Consider the following 16,889-nt stretch of genomic DNA (forward strand, 5'->3'; position numbering starts at 1 on the left):
GCTTTTCCTCCTTTGCAAAAGGAGCTTTGCTTTTCCCCCTTTGCAAAAAAAAGCTGCAAAACTTTTAGCTGATCCTCAAAAAAGCTGCAAAACTTTTAGCTGATCCTCAAAAAAACAGGGCTTTTCCCTTTGCAAAAAAAGCTGCAGAACTTTTAGCTGATCCTCAAAAAAACAGGGCTTTTAGAGGAGGAAAACCAGAAAAATATTTTTTTCCCCTTGTTTCCTCCTGTAAAAACGAGGTGTGCCCTATGGTCCGGTGCACCCTATGGAGCGAAAAATATGGTATATTGCCATCTTCAGGGATATGGGTGGGTAAAAGAGAAACCATGTACAGATGACAGGAGAGGAGAGTGTTCTTGAGCTCAGGTCCTACTTGAGGGGTTTCCCACTGGGATCTGTGTTTTTTAAAGCTAAATCTAAAGTTGCCTGATTTCCTCAGTGGTGGCTATCTAGTCTTTTATATATTGTATGTGTCTGTATTATTAATTAATTTGGATGACTTTGTTTGATTTTGATTTTATTGTTTAGACTTATGCCAATAAAGGCCAGTAACAGTAACAATAACAACAGAATGCTGGACTATATGGGCCATTGGCCTGATCTAGCAGGCTCCTCTTATGTTATTATGAGTGTATTCCTAATACAAAAAAGGAATGTGGCAGAACCTATGCCAGTAAACAAGAAGTAAAGTAAGGACAGGCCTGTTAATCTTTCTCATAGGAAATGTTGTAGAGCAATTTGGTTTATCCTATTGTGCAAACCAGGCCATCTCTTGAGTGCCAAACATCAGTTTTCTACTACAGTATCATAACTACACCTGCTTTTCTGATCTTGAACCAGATACTTTCTCTCTCTCCTTACTGCTGTTTCCTTAAATATTGCCAATTAAAAATGGTAATCCATTCAGCATTCTTGTTGTTACAGTTGAACCTCGTTTTTCGAACGTAATCCATTCCGAAAGTCTGTTTGACTTCCGAAATGTTCGAAAACCCGAGGATCAGAGGGCTGTCAGCAAGTTGGGGGGGGGGGATGAGAAACGCACCTTGGAAGCTGTTCGACTTCTGAGGCGTGTTTGAAAATAGAAGCATTCACTTCTGCGTTTTTGGTGTTCGGCTTCCGAAACATTCGGCAGCCGAGACGTGTGAAAACTGAAATTGACTGTATTGAAAGCCTGTTTCATTTTTTTATTACAGGGAGCCAATGTCTTTCTTACGTTGGTCGAAAGCTGAACCCTTACTTGCTGCTGGAACAGCTAAGGGAAATGTACTAATATATAACCACCAAACTTCTCGCAAGATTCCTATCCTTGGTCAGTACCGTTATAAAATTAGTGAACTTCCATGTGAGGGAGAGCAGAAATTTCCTCGCTGTATTAAAATCTAGTTAATATCTCTCTAGTGTAAGTATTACACAATGTGTAATTGTAGATGAGGAAACTGTGATCTACCAGATGGTGTTGAACTTCAACATCCATCAGGCCCAGCCAGCATGGCCAATGGTCAAGGATGATGGGATTTGTAGTCCAACACAGATTCCTACGTTATTTGTCTGTTGTGTTTTCTTTTAATAATTCAGTTTTTCAGCTTAAAATGATAATTGTATTATTGGATATGCCTACTTGAATCACATACTTAACGTACATGCATTGTTCAATATCTTTAGTGAGCAAATTGTGATTTTTCTATGTGAATTTGTTTTACCAGGTAAGCACACCAAACGGATTACATGTGGTTGTTGGAGCGGTGGGAAATTCATAGCATTAGGCGGTGAGGACAAACTGGTAACAATTAGCAACCACGAAGGAGATACAATCAGAGTGGTAATAAACCTACATTGTTGTTATGCACAATGTTAGTTATATGAAAAAAATGCCTTCACCCCCATTTGCTCTACGTGTGAATGATAATGTGAGAGAGAAAGCAGAAGAGAATTGGTTACAAACCAAATGCCTGTTTGAGCCAGTTGAAGTTTCACATTTGAATTACAGGCTCAGGAAATGAAAAAGAACAAAAACTATTTAGTGTTGTATGTGAAAATATCCTGGGTTAATGTTCAAGAATCTGTGAGTAGTTTAAACATTGGTTGCAGCTTTGCTTTTTATTGGACCAACTTCTATTAGTGAGAGTGTCCAATCTTTAAAAAACAACAACTGTAAGATGCTTGAAAGGTCATCCATGATAACCAACACCAGTTATTTTTGTGAAAGACGTAGCTGTTTTGTCCCTGTTTTTTCTCCTTGTTTTTCCCTGCCTCTTTCTCCCAGAGGGCCGTGAAGGGGCTAATTAACTGATAATGGGGATCTCCATATATATAGATAGGCACTATCTAAGTCCTAGGATACAGACTGCTAAGGATATTATTGTATCATTTTGGTTTTATGCTTATTTTGTACAATATATTATTTTGTTAGCCGCTTTGAGTTCCTCAATGAGAAAAAGAAGCAGGATCCAAATTTAGGAGAAACTAATGTCAGAAATGGTGTAGCTGTTTGTGGTGATGTTCTAAGAATTAAACCATTGTTCCCAGCTGGCTGGGATCAGCGAATTTTCCATGAAGGCATTGTTTAAAATCTCAGGCCACATGTAATTCTTTCTTCCTTGACAGAGTCTTAAGGCAAGCATATGAAAGGCTTTATAAGGTGGAATGGAGAAAATATGACAGCTGTGTTCCAAACATTACATTATTGTAGAGAACAGGAAGCACAGCCAGTTTGTGCATCTAGTTCCTCCACACAAAGTTAGTGTCCAAAGCTGCTTTTGGAATCGAGGTTGATAGCTGCTAATATTACTGTATTAACACCTGAAAAATCATTGCATTGTTTTGTAGTTTTCCTGTCAATGGCCTAGTTTGCTCTTAGCACTAAATCATGATTTATTATTAAACTTAGCACTATGTGTGAACCCAGCCCAGTGACTTAACTGTGGTACATTTACTGCCAACAAGCCATTATCTGAACCTAGGTTTTTGTTTTTGCTTTACTTTGCAAACCTTGCTTTGTTTTAACTAATGGCTTTGTGTTGCATGTGAACTCAGCACCCTTCCTTAACCAGGCACTCGCCAAACTACAAAGGCATGAGGGAAGAGTGGCTGGAAAACAAACATTAGAGGGGGAAAGCCATAGTTTGTTTATCATCTGTGGGACAACTTGTGGTTAACTTGTGATTTATTAACAAACCATGGTGTAGTGTTATGGGTATACCAGGCCAGTGTAACTGTTTCAAAAAAATAAAAATGACTTATTCTATTAACCTTGGAACCTTATTCTTTCAGACAACAGTGAGAGGAGAACCCAGTGATATGGAGTTTATAGTAATGAAAACTGATGATAGAACAGGAGGAAATGAGACCACAGTAAGTATTTAACAACATAGCAGTATATATTGCTTGAAACCAGAGGGGCTTTGCAAAGAAAGCAATAAGGGAAAGTTATAAACACAAGAAAATAAAATACAAATTTTGTTTGTCATAAGAATTCCAAAATTAGATTGTAGCTCTGAGACGTTAGTGTCATTCTTATCATAAGAGCTTTATCATGTTAACTTGACAAGGCACAGTAAAAGATTTAAGATAGGTGTCTTTGATTTTCTTAGCAGCTGATGCTTACAAAGGCTGTTTTAGGAATAAATAATCATGTCAGGAGAAGAATTTCTAATCCTCTTAAGGAACACTACCATTGCATTATTACCGTAGATGATTCTGGTCTTGTTCAATATATTATTTTCTTCTCTCTCTTTTTTCCAGGTATGCATTGTCGTTGCTCAGAAAACCCTGTATATTTATAATTTCAGAGATCCAGAGAACCCAATTGAACTGGCATTTCAGCCACGCTACGGGAACATTGTCTCTTATAAATGGTAAAGCCATTCACCAAACTAGTAAGATCACATGAAAGAGAGTGCTTGAGCATTTTAGACATTTCCAGATGGGTAGTTGACAAGCTGTATTAATCTATTGAAGCAAAAACAGCAGAGAGTAGTATTATGCCATAACCTTCCATGAACATTGTCAACTTCAGCAGTGCACAAAAGCTTTTGCCATAATAAATTGCTTTTATAAATGTTTTGTTCTAGGATAGGTTTTGTGTTGTTGCTCTAGTCAGGGAAGTCTGAATACTTTATAACAGGGTGGAGAAGCTTTGTCTGTCTGGCTGTTGCTAGACTGCAACTTCTCTCATCCCTGAGATGATTGCTCATGTTCGCTGAGGCTGATGGCAGCTGAACAGCTGGAGGGCAACAGGTTCCAAATCCCTGCTTTTATAGACTAAAAAGTCAGTGCTCTTGAAAAGAGATGCAAATGCAATTGTTCCAGTGTTCCCTAGTAGTTTAATTTTGAAATAGAATTTGGTTTTCTGTGAACAATCCCATTCCCCACCCTCCCCAGCCAGCTGACAGTTTTGAGATTGTGTCTTCAACTTTTCTTTATTTCTGTGGCCATGTTGCTGGAACGGTTTTGATCATATTGTTGAAATCTTTACAGGTATGGTGATAATTACATCATGATAGGGTTCTCGCTTGGCTGTTTTGTGGTGATTTCTACACACGTTCGAGAGATTGGCCATGAGATCTTTCAGGCATATGATCATAAAGATAACCTGACTAGCATTGCAATATCACAGTCACTAAACAAAGTTGCATCATGTGGAGATAATTGGTGAGTCATCATGTTTTCATATGAAGCCCTTAAAATACAAGATATCCCAAAGAAAGTGGTAATATTGACTCTGAAAATGCTGTCCTAGAACAGTTTGAGGCCATGTTAAGAAATTAGTACCCTGATCAAGAGATCTGTTTGGTTTCTGACAGAAGCTGTGATCTTTCATGTGCTGATATGCTATCTTACTTATTCCAAGGGAGAAAGCAATTCTGCACCAGCTGTAACTTTCATGCCATCTTCAAGGGCAGCCTCACGTAGAGCATACTACAGTAGTCTAATTGAGATGTTATCAGAGTATGTAGCGCCATAGCTAAGCTATCCCGATCCAAGAACACTGGAGCTGACGAGCCAGCTGGAACTGGGTATAGGTACTTCATGCCACAGAGCCACCTTTGCTTTTAGTGACAATGACTCCAAGAGTACCCCAGGCTATAAATCAGCTCCTTTGGGTGTGGGGGGGCTGCAACACCATCCAAATCAGGTTGTCTGCCCAAGTCCCAGACCCAGGTAGTACTCAGCAACAGTACCTTCATCTTACTGTGTAGTAAGTTAACACTGAAGGAAGTGATTTTCTTTCTGTTTTAGCATCAAGATTCATGACCTGTCAGATTTAAATGAAATGTATGCAATAATAAACTTGGAGGATGAAAATAAAGGTATGACTACTTCCAGATTTACCTGATTGATTGCCAAATCATATAAGACAGATTCTTAATTTGCATTAGCATCATGCTTATATAAAGAAATGTGATGCAGTAACTACAGTTTGTGGACTGGACCAACCAGACTTGGGTTCCAACTCTCACTCAGCTGAGCTTTGCTATTAATAACCTTAATGTGACCTGTGACTTTCTTAAGACAAGCCTTCAAACCATACTGTGGAGTATTTGAAACCAACAGTGACAAGCCTTGGATTACAAATTTCTGCTTCCAGTTAGCTGCAAACCACAGTTTGCTGTTTGAATGTGCCAAACCATGGTTTACTCAATAACTTGCCCACTGGCTAGGATCTTTGGGGAAGGGAGAGCTTTTTATCTCTTCCCCATGTGTGTGAAAGGAATGTGGGAAGCAGCATTGAAGCCCAGTTTTTGCCACTTTCTCTCAGACTAGCCTTCCTCATTGGGTTGTAGAAAGGATAAAATATGATAACACCGTATAAACTGCCCTGAGATTCTTGAAGGAAGGACAGAGCAGAAGTGCAATTCATTGCTAATGTGCCCATTGTAGCTTACATAATTCCCCCAAGACTTGGGGACAAGGTGGGCTAGCAACTTAAATACGGAATTAGAAATAAAGGCATATATTGTTGTGTATGACATTGTGCTAATCTGACACAGGTAGGTTACTCTTTAAGACACAGAAGATGCTTTTAAATGATGAAGGTATTGCTTCTTGGATCTCTAATATAAAATACTGTTTTTACAAAACCTCAATATTTTAGGTCTAGATCAGTTGTCATGGACAGACGATGGACAATTGCTGGCAGTGTCTACGAAGAAAGGGACTATCCATGTCTTCTTGACAAAACTTCCCATTCTTGGAGACTCATACAGCACAAGGATCGCATACCTCACCTCGCTTCTTGAAGTGACCGTTGCCAACCACATTGAAAGTGTATAGTACTTCATTCATTTTAAAGTTTAGTTAGGTGTAACATTTTGTTTTATGGTAAGCAGTTCTCAGCAAAAGCGGTATGGTCTGTCTTGGCAGGAGCTACCAATTACAGTTTCTGTGGAAGTTGAGCCCAACTTTGTGGCTATTGGCCATTATCACTTGGCTGTGGGCATGAATAATCGGGCATGGTTTTATGTTCTTGGAGAGAGCAGTAAGTATATCTCTAGTTCCATTATTCCACACTGAAGTAGTGTAGCACTGCTGTATTTTATTGAATTACTAGTTATTCTATAATATATTAGTAAGTTTATTGCTTTGAATTGTACCCTTAGTGTCTTAACAGCTAATTATACCTCTTGTAAGATGTTACAGGACACACAGTTTAGATGGTGTAAAAATAATATGAAATAATTATTATTGGGATTATGAAACAAAGATGGAGCATTTCATCTTCATGTGGGCCAGATAGCCCTGACAGCCTCAATTTGATTGCATTGTTACAAATATTTAGAAGTACCGTTTTTTAAATGGCTAAGGACATCTTCAAAAGAGAGAATCACGGCAAAATTTGATTCCACATTTTGCAGGTGTAAAAAAGCTCAAGGACATGGAATATCTTGGAACAGTAGCCAGTATGTGCCTTAATTCTGACTATGCTGCTGCACGTTTTGAGGGTAAAGTTCAGTTGCATATGGTAAGTATATTAGGCATCCTGAACTCCCAAGAGTCGCATAAACTGCTAGAATAGAGCTGGACGAGAAACTCCTAATTATGTAATCTTCTGTGATGCATTTGATCTAGATAACCAGTTAATTTCCAATCTAATTTAGCAGCTGGTTACTGGAGAACAACAACAAGCTAAATGCACCACTAAATTGCAAAAAGTTTTGGATAATTATATAGTTAACAGAGTTGGTGTGAAAAGTCCTCTTGAGATTTGGGGTGGCTAGTGGAGATTTATGACTCATTAAAGGGGGAAAGGATGAGGCTGAGATTGATACAATATGTGGCTAGCTTCCTTAATTTCAGATTATGAGCTGGTGAAACTTGTTCACTTTTTATTGCTGATTTAAAAAACCTTTGCTTTGCTGTATTATTTTAGATAGAAAGTGAACGCTCCAATACCCAGGAAGAACGGGAAACTAGACTTTTCCCAGATACAGATGATAAAAATAAAATTTTGTGCCATGCTTTAACCAATGATTTCCTCATCTATGGTACTGATGTAAGTATTTGTCTGTTTCAAACTGTGGATGCCATCTTAGTAGTATAAAATGTTAATTATTAAGAATACCAGTTGCATTTTGTGCATGTACATTTCATGATACTCCTTGGTTATGTCACCCCTTGCCTGCAGAACTGGCAGCCTCTCACCCCTTTTCAAAGACCCTCCCTTGTGGAGTGTTCCCCTCAGCCGCCTCCTCCTCTCCCCTTGGGAGTTCTCTGGGTAGCTACTGCTGCCACCCCTTGTTTCTGAGCTGCCCCCTGCCCCCACAATACCCCACGGGCATGGGAAGAGGATGCCTGCAACCTTAGTGGCCCAGTGGAGACTGGCCAAAGGTGGATGTGAGGCCAGTACCTTATCTTGGGAGGCAGCAGTGGCAGCAGCGGGCACTCCCAGGTCTGCAAGGCAGAAAGGCTCCCCTTCAGCACCAGGTTCTCAGCTCCCAGGCAGGCCTTTCACACAACAAGCACAAGAAAGGCCAGCGCAGCGCCTGCCAGTCTGCCTGCCCGCCCAGCCTCCTACTTGTCTGTCCATTCCCTACAGTAAGGGTTGGATAATGGCTGGGATTCCTCACCCGCTTGCTTGCTTGCTTATTCCAAGGCTGTCTCAGCTCCTGGCAACAGGCACCCATTGGCAAGCCCCAGAGGCACCATTCGTGTGGGTAACACAGCCAGGGATGTTGTAGCAAATAGCTGTGCAAGCCTTTGGGTGGCAGAGACACAAGAGGGGATTAGAGGAGGGAGGAAAGGAAAGAGGAACAAAGGCCAGTGTTGCCTATGGCACCCCAGCTGTCCTTCAAGGCACACTGCTTGAAAACCACTGAGCTAGAGGATAGGGGAGTATCCTTTGTCTGGGCAAGTGAAAATGTTTTTTGTAGGGAAGTAGTAGAAGGAGGGAAGACTCAGAGTTGGTTCACCCAGCCAATATAATGGCTCCACCCTCCAATCCTTGCACCTTATTATCCCCATCTGTCATTGGTATTCCTCAGTGGCATATGGAATGTGTTCCTCTGCAACATTTGTCCAGATCTGATTTGAGAGTTGGTTGTTCCAAATGCCAATCCCTAATATGTTTCTTCAAGGGTAGGGACTCCCTATCTTTTTCCTGCAGTGCAGGAGGGAATCCTTGGATGGGTGGACCCTCTGACTCACTCCACTAGGCAGGGGCATGTAAATTAAGCAAATCTTACCTCACTGCGTGGTAAAGTGACACCCCCCACCCAACACTTGCCAACCTAGATACCTGTGCAGGTTTACTTTGTCTTCCACTGTTCCCCTAGGAGAGGCCTTAATCTACACAGTTCTTGTCTGTGGAGAGATAAGAGAGAAAATGTTCTGAGGGGAGCAGTTTTGGCTTGGCTGTGGCTCAGAATCCCTTGAGGGCAAACTCTTTGAAGCATGAGGTGTCAGGAGGAGAAGCTGTTGAAGGCAATGGACCTGTCTTCCCAATGAGAGCAGCCACCCTCAATTTCAATGAGGAGCTTGTAATTAATTGTTCCTTTGTCGGTTCTCAAGCCAAAAATGTTTTGCTGGTCTAGTTGTCTGGATCGCCTACTTCAGCTGCAAATGCATTAGTTTTTCAGGCTCTAATGCTACTATTATAGCTCTTATTTTGTTGGTTGTTAGACCGGTGTCATTCAGTATTTCTACATTGAAGATTGGCAGTTTGTGAATGAGTACCGCCATTCCGTCAGTGTGAGAAGCATCTTCCCAGATCCCAATGGGTCTAGATTAGTTTTCATTGATGACAAAAGTGATGGATTTGTTTACTGTCCGGTAAGTTATTTATTCCATTCCTAATTTATAGGTTGCAGTCTACATATTTCTCCCTTGCGGACTTTTGCTTTTTCTCATTTTTAGTCCACCCATCTTCTGAAGATAGGTACTTAGTGTAAATAGGTTTATTCTAATTTTTTCCCCAAAAAATCTGTGAGGTCATTGGGATGAGAAACTGACGTGCTAGATGCCACAAAATAGGCATTTGAACCAGGTCTCTCCAATCTAAGTAAAACACGATGCTCTGTTGAAGCATGCCAGCTCTCTCCTGTAGATTGTGAAATTGATTGTGGGCTTTGTTACTCAAAACCACACACATTTTGAACTGCTTTAGTTGTCATGTGGGGCTTCCATTGTTCATGTCCATTACTAGGTTCAGAGACAATGCTGTCCTGTCATGGCTAGTAACAGATAGCATGTAATCCTTTTATCTGTCCCACTTCCCATTTCCTTCACTGTCCCTCCTCACAGGTCTCTAATGAAGCTGACAAGATGGGGGGAAGCCTTGCCAACTCCACTTTGCCAATTATTTTTACTGACTTTCCAATATAAACCAAATTACACATATTAGCTCAAAATGAATACAATTTTATTAAGAGGCTTCCCGCGCACCATTCTTGATGGATCTTTATGATCTAATATTACTGTGTTTCATATTCTTATTTCTATTACATTCCATTTTTCAAAATTATCACATATTTAACAGCTGCACTCTTTATGATTTTTATTAGTGTTACTATATTATTTAACTTCCAGAAGAAGGCTTCAAGTGAGGAACCATAGCTTTTTGTTTTTCATCCTGCATGTGTCCAAAAGTCAGTTGTTGGTCCTCTTGGCCTTATATGTCTCTGATGTTTTCCTTTTTCCTGCGGCATTTGGGGCTATCTCCATACACTGTTGTTGTATTGCAGCCTGGCTGGGGCAGAACTGCAACTGCAAGGTTAAACCCTCTTCTTTCTCTGGCTCAGCCCCTTGCCATATACTCAAGCAGTTCCAAATCGTCAACAGCAGATCCCTCTTTCACTGGCACCAAATCAGCAAGTTCCAGAAATTCACCGGCTGAGAAGGGAGGGGACCGGTGGCACCATTCCTCTTCCATCATCCAAAAAGCCCTCGCATCGCATTCCTTTCGTGGCTACAATAGCATTTTGCTTTCTTTCTTTCTTTTTTAAAGGTTATATCTCAACATCTCCATTATCTTCAATCTTTTTCGTAGGGGGGTAGGCTCTTAACTCCCAGGGACATCCTTCCAAACAAAACAAGCAGGCTCTCCCGCCTCCCCCCTTACTCCTTTCAAGCCACATGCAGCTTTACATCTTCTTTTAAATCTCAGTGTTACATTGTACATCAAACCATTTTCACTTGTACATCTTAAAATTCAATATTAGTGTTGCCGAACCATAAATGTAAAAACTTCCATAAAATATAGCAGGGTACCCCCTTCTCCTCCTCCCATCTCCAGCACAAGATAGAATCTTCTCCCAATTTCAAATCTCAGTTCCATGCAGCTGATTGCCTGTGGTTATAATGTCCATCTCCTCTGGTGCGTGCCTATTCTTAATGCCAATTAGAACCCAATTATAAGGAGAACCTCTGCATCCAATGGCGATTTGGGGGGGGGGGTTGCATCAGGCGAAGTGCGGTGAGCCATTAGGACCCATGGTCACCAGTACCTCCCATGCCCTGAGAGGTTTATAGGAGATGGTTTAACCCATCCATCCCCTCTATTTTCGGCCTGTGCCTCTCTCCAATGTTGAGAGACCCATCGCCATGGCATGACAAGAACCAGAAGTCCACTTTGCTTTTATTTTAAATTCCATTGTTTGTATGAGCACCAGTGCCTGCCTGCATGCCCTTTTCGGTGTGTGGGTATGTCGGGTCAGGTCGAAGGGACCATATGAAAGTGACAAGACTTTTCCCTTACCTTCTCTGTTTCACTGAATCGTATCTGAAGAAGTGTGCATGCACACAAAAGCTCATACCAAGAACAAACTTAGTTGGTCTCTAAGGTGCTACTGGAAGGAATTTTTTTATTTTTTATTTTGTTTTGACTATGGCAGACCAACACGGCTACCTACCTGTCACTGAATAGAGTGAAGGAAATGACTATGGCAGAGGTGCTCATATTGCTAGAAAAGATAGGAATTGAGTAAGAGAGCTGTGCCTTTTAATAGTAATCAAACTATGGTCTATTTCAGCACTTTTAATTGCTTTTCTTAGATGTCGATATTTCTGTTGCATTGTGACCAAAGGAATGGGGGCGGTATTTGGATCTGTAAATTCAGGTTATTCTCAGATCCCCATTGCAAACACCTTAGATTGCAGATGTTAATATGGGAATGGTGTTCACCTGACTCTTTTAAAATGCTAACGTAACTCCAAAATTAATTAGATCTCATTAATATTTTTATTTAGAAATTAATTTTACACTGCTGCCTTTTGTAGGTAACTGATATTGCCTTTGAGATCCCAAATTTCCAGCCAACCATCAAGGGTATTCTGTGGGAAAATTGGCCAATGGACAAAGGTGTCTTCGTTGCTTACGATGACGACAAAATATACACATATATCTTTCACAAGGATACTATACAAGGTAATGTAAAGTTGCATTATTATTCCAACAGTGTACGTTTTGCAGAGCAGCTGAAAGAAAATCCCTAGAAGCTTACAATATAAAATAGATGATTGGTGGAGGAAAGACATAGCAAAACACAGAACAAATAGATTAATGGAGTTTTAGGTTGGTTGTGTAGTTCAGTAGTGCTTAATATTTATTTCGTACCCTTGTGTGAATTTGGTTCTATAGGACAGTGAACAACAGTAGAACTTCTGGTGTTAGGTTATTTCAGTGGGCTTTATTCTCAAGTGACTGTACGTCAAATTATAACAATGATGGAGTATAAGAGCCAGATAAGCCACAAGTTAGGCTGTGCCAGTAAGGCTGTGCCAGTTACTCTGATTTTCCTTTTAAATATATGGTCATAACTGCTAGGAACAAAATTCCAGAAAGTAGAAATTCTAAACTAGCTATGGCTAAGCCACTGCATTCGTTGTGTAATCCTTTTTTTGGCAGTGCAGGATATATTTTCCCATATGTTCACATTGTAGCGCAATACTTTAGTGTTTATGTCAAGCTGGTTTTATTTGCTTGTTTGACAATTGTATGTTCAAGGAACATTTGTTTTCTGGTATAGATCTGGCATTGTAAATATAGAGGGTGGGGAACCCTACCCCACACATTCAGCCCTAACTGGTATGAGCCAGCACTGCTTCAGGTGCAGTGGAGAAGCTGCCACTCTGATTCCCTGCTCCCTCTGTTAGTCATTCATCAGCAACTAAGAGTTTTTTTTAAAAGGGTTTTATCTTTATTTAGCAACTAAGAGCTAATGTTCTTTTGATGGGGCAAGTTCAATAATTACTTTGTTTTCATTTGTAATGTAGGTTCCAAGGTAATTTTGGCCGGAGGCACCAAAGTTCCTTATTCTCACAAACCATTGCTACTATATAACGGAGAATTAACTTGTCAGACTCAAAGTGGGAAAACCAACAGTATCTTCCTTAGTACGCATGGCTTCCTTGGCCCATTGAATGACTTGGAACGTAATGAGCTGAAACATGTGCTTATACAGACTTTAATACTAAAAAGGTAAGCTTCCTTAAAAATTCCAGTACACCATCAATACCCAAACATCCAAGATCTGACCATGCTTATTGTATTGTTGCCTTTGTTTTGTTAAAATTTTTGCAAAGGTTTTCTGAGGCTTGGGAGGTGTGCAAACTTCTGAATGATAATTCAAGTTGGAACGAGCTTGCCAGAGCTTGCTTACACCACATGGAGTTGGAGTTTGCGACACGTGTTTACCGGACAATCAGAAATGTGGGAATGGTCATGTCGTTAGAGCAAATAAAGGTAAAATATACACATTTAAATGTTTGTTTGTTTGTTTTACTTCGTTTCTGTGTGGGATTATTCTAGTCCATGGGCTGATATCTCAGAGCATAAGTTTGGGCAGTAGAACGTGACTTCAAGCCAAGTGCAAAGTATGATCTCAAAGTCATTAGCAGATGAATCTGGTAATAAAAACAACCCTGGTAAAAGAGCTTCCACTCCATATCTGGCAAAGTTCAAAAGCTTTCAAAATATTTTAAAGTTAGCTATGTCAATAAAATACAGTATCCTCATCTGATGACTTCTTGAATTCATGGGGTCTCTTGTGGATCCTCAAGTTTTAAGTTCTCCTTTCTACAATCTAGGACTTTTTCATTCTTTTGTGTGTGAGCTGGGGCAGATGACGCTCCTTTTCCTTGAGTCTTTTCTGATTTCCATATGCTATAGCAGTGCATCTTTGGCAGCTTGTCTAATGTTAATGCAATATAATAGGGACTTCACACATTTCTGTGTTTTGTTTTTCAGGGCATAGAAGACCACAACCTTCTAGCGGGGCATCTTGCCATGTATACAAATAACTTTAATTTGGCTCAGGATTTATATTTGGCATCTTCTTGCCCAATTGCCGCTCTTGAGGTAATAAATTGAGCCACCTAATATTTAATCAGATGGGGCAGGGGATCATAATCTTTTCCATTTAAATGAACACTTCTTTTGATAATAGATGAGGAGAGATCTGCAGCACTGGGATATTGCACTTCAGCTAGCTAAACGCTTGGCACCAGATAACATCCCCTTATTATCGAAGGAGTATGCTGTGCAGCTGGAATTCACGTATGTTCTCTCTTAAAAGCCTATCAAATCTAGCTTTTGTCATAAGCCAACGGTAGAGAACTATTACTGGTGTTGGAAAACAAAGTTTGGAAGCAATTGAGAAAGGGCAAGGTACTTAGTGTAGCTCAGGCTGGGGTTTGATATGGGAATACTGGGTGCTGTTCATGTACTTTGTAGAAGAGAAGTCTGGAAAGTTAAAACCCCTTATCAAGCAGCCAGGTCACTATAGTTTGGGGTAGAGCCAATGTAGTGCAGACATTTTGCACTACAACTTCCATCATCCCTTGGGCCGGGGTGGACGGTTTTGTTGGATGGGGTTATTGCTGTTGGCTTTTTGTATCTTTATTTTAGGTCTTTTTGTGATTTATGTGGAAATTGTTCAGTTTGGTTATTTTTAAAAGCGTTTGTTTTATTATTTGACTACTTTTTGACCACTACTTTTGTAGTTATGTACTTTTTTCATGTTGCAAGCAACCTTGGGCATGGTTTGAACTGTGGGAAGGCGGCATACCAATAAAATTATGACCATTGGCCTTGCTGACTGGGACTGATGGGAATTGTAGTCCTCAACTGGACACCATGTTGGTTACACCTGCTCGAGTTGATCTCTTTAAAAAATTAAAAAATGTTGGGTTGAGAAAAATTAGAAGTTCTGGGAATCCATGCTGAGGTGCAATGAGCCAGCAGCTTCTAGCAGCATCTATCTGAAAGCTAAACCAGAAAAGGGGTTGGGTGATGGTACCTTAAATGAAGACCTAACAGCTAGTGAGGGTGGGCTTGCAATACAGGCAATTGTTTGGTCGGCTCCACCCTTGCTGCTCCTAGCAGCAAACAGCACACAGCTCCACACAGTCCTCTTTATGACTTTTAGGTGTCACTTGTACTGATATTGAACTTCACACTCACAAAGCCATCTATCTGGAAGTCCCCTAAGAATCCCTTCTGTGTCTCATCCATGTCATGATATATCACTCTATGTCAATATACATATAATACAATCTGACTTTTTATTTTAGGGGTGACTACGTGAATGCTTTGGCCCATTATGAGAAAGGGATTACAGGCGATAGTAAGGTAACACTCTGTTGTTGGTGATGACATTATGGGGGACTTTCACCCATGTAGTTAATTATTTTAATGATTTGGTTTTAAATCTTACTTCAAATCACTGTATATATTTATTTGGCTGAGGCTGGTCTTGGATTAGAAATGTGTTTTGTCACTTGAGCCGCAAAATATAAAAGCAGGAGATCACTGTTGAAATAGTCACTTTACAACCCCTTGATTCTTCATTTACCACAATTTTGGCACAGAAGAATAGAGTGGTTTGTTTTGCTCACTTAATTAGATAAATATTTGCTTTGTATTGATATTATTTTAAAGGGTAACTGGTAGGACAGTTGATATGAGAGAACTCTTGTTATAAGGGAGTGTATTATTTTATCTTCTGTGGTTTTGTTTGAAAACTAGTATGGTGCATCCTAACTATTTCTTGCAAATGGCAATATTATAAACAAAAATAGTTAACTAGTCTAAATAGAGGAAGAAAACCCTTCTACAGTATTTTATAACTTTTCCCTTTAATACTTCAAACTCTGTCTTTATTTTCTTCAAGAGTGTGTATTTTGCCTGTATTTTTATTGGTGCATGTTTATGCTGTACTCCTTCTTGCCAGTTCCAAGAGCATGATGAGGCCTGCCTAGCTGGAGTTGCCCAAATGTCCATTCGCATGGGTGACATTCGCCGGGGTGTTAACCAAGCCATCAAACATCCGAGCAGGATGTTGAAAAGAGACTGTGGAGCTATTCTGGAGAGCATGAAGGTAGCTAGTACTTTGAATACAGAAAGAAAAAGATTCACAGTATGAGTTTGCCTGCTTTAGACTAACTTTTGTTTCCCTGTTTGTTTTATAGCAATTTTCAGAAGCTGCCCAGCTCTATGAAAAAGGGCAGTATTATGACAAAGCAGCATCGGTATATATCCGGTGCAAAAACTGGTAAGCACCGGTGTTGCATTCCTTTAAAATTACAGCACAAGCATAGGGAACCTGTGGCCCTTCATATGGAGTTGGATTCCAGTTCCCATCAGCCCCAGCCACCATCAACAGTTGTCTGGGCAAATATGTGGATAGCTCAGTTGGTTAGAGCATGGTGCTGATAAAACCAAGGTTGCAGATTTGATCCCCATATGAGACACCTGCATATTCCTGCATTGCAGGAGGTTGGCTTAGATGATCCTCAGGGTCCATTCCAACTCGACAGTTCTAGGATTCTCTTGCTTTCCCTAACCAGTGATCACTTTATTTAGTCACTTTTCTATCTTTTTGAGATTTCACTCAATACCCAAGTGTATTATCACAGCTGTTAAGAGCTTGAAACTTTGCTTTTTAAGAAGAAAGAAATTAAAATTCTTGGGAAGCTGAATTACCACATTCTGTACTTTTTCTACACTTCACAACATGCTGATTCAGAATAGCTCTTCTGTGAACTGAAGGGCTGAGATTTAGCAGAATCCCCACTTATGGAACAAGCAGGGAAGCTGATTTCCACCAGTTCCCCCTTCCCCATGGAACCTGCCCCACTTCTCATGCTGCTCAGAAGGTCCTCTGACCCCCCCCCCTGGACCAAAGAGAAGATTGGGGGTGGTGCACACAAGGCTATGGGGGAAGGTAAAGGTAAAGGAACCCCTGACCATTAGGTCCAGTCGTGTCCGACTCTGGGGTTGCGGCGCTTCCCCATCTTTTCTTCATTCTGTGAATGAGTGGTCTGTGGATGGAGTTTTGTTCACGGAACCCTGTAATAAATAAGATACTCAATTACCCTATCTGACTCAGTTTGAAGCAGTGCCCTGTGTTCCTCAATTATCTTAATTCTTAGTATGATAGGATTGAGGCGGGGGG

At 40.4% G+C, this 16,889-nt stretch overlaps 1 protein-coding gene across 6 annotated transcripts in view; it reads left to right on the forward strand.

Moving 5' to 3' along the window:
* WDR19 (WD repeat domain 19) overlaps positions 1–16,889 on the forward strand; it is a 34,857-nt gene that overhangs the window by 3,964 nt on the left and 14,004 nt on the right. For 3 of the 6 annotated variants that reach the window (XM_033160559.1, XM_033160558.1, XM_033160563.1), the window contains exons 5-23: positions 1,194–1,309; positions 1,704–1,819; positions 3,271–3,351; positions 3,742–3,854; positions 4,477–4,650; positions 5,239–5,309; positions 6,095–6,267; positions 6,364–6,478; positions 6,855–6,961; positions 7,370–7,492; positions 9,118–9,267; positions 11,713–11,860; positions 12,709–12,913; positions 13,018–13,177; positions 13,682–13,792; positions 13,881–13,990; positions 15,007–15,064; positions 15,666–15,812; positions 15,904–15,986. In XM_033160559.1, coding sequence (XP_033016450.1) covers positions 1,194–1,309; positions 1,704–1,819; positions 3,271–3,351; positions 3,742–3,854; positions 4,477–4,650; positions 5,239–5,309; positions 6,095–6,267; positions 6,364–6,478; positions 6,855–6,961; positions 7,370–7,492; positions 9,118–9,267; positions 11,713–11,860; positions 12,709–12,913; positions 13,018–13,177; positions 13,682–13,792; positions 13,881–13,990; positions 15,007–15,064; positions 15,666–15,812; positions 15,904–15,986 — 2,361 coding nt within the window. Of the gene's footprint in view, positions 1–1,193; positions 1,310–1,703; positions 1,820–2,714; positions 2,737–3,270; positions 3,352–3,741; positions 3,855–4,476; positions 4,651–5,238; positions 5,310–6,094; positions 6,268–6,363; positions 6,479–6,854; positions 6,962–7,369; positions 7,493–9,117; positions 9,268–11,712; positions 11,861–12,708; positions 12,914–13,017; positions 13,178–13,681; positions 13,793–13,880; positions 13,991–15,006; positions 15,065–15,665; positions 15,813–15,903; positions 15,987–16,889 lie in introns of those variants that run through there. The other 3 variants (XM_033160560.1, XM_033160561.1, XM_033160562.1) reach the window with 3 other exon arrangements.

The sequence above is a fragment of the Lacerta agilis genome, chromosome 9, assembly GCF_009819535.1.
Source record: "Lacerta agilis isolate rLacAgi1 chromosome 9, rLacAgi1.pri, whole genome shotgun sequence".
Taxonomy (NCBI): domain Eukaryota; kingdom Metazoa; phylum Chordata; class Lepidosauria; order Squamata; family Lacertidae; genus Lacerta; species Lacerta agilis.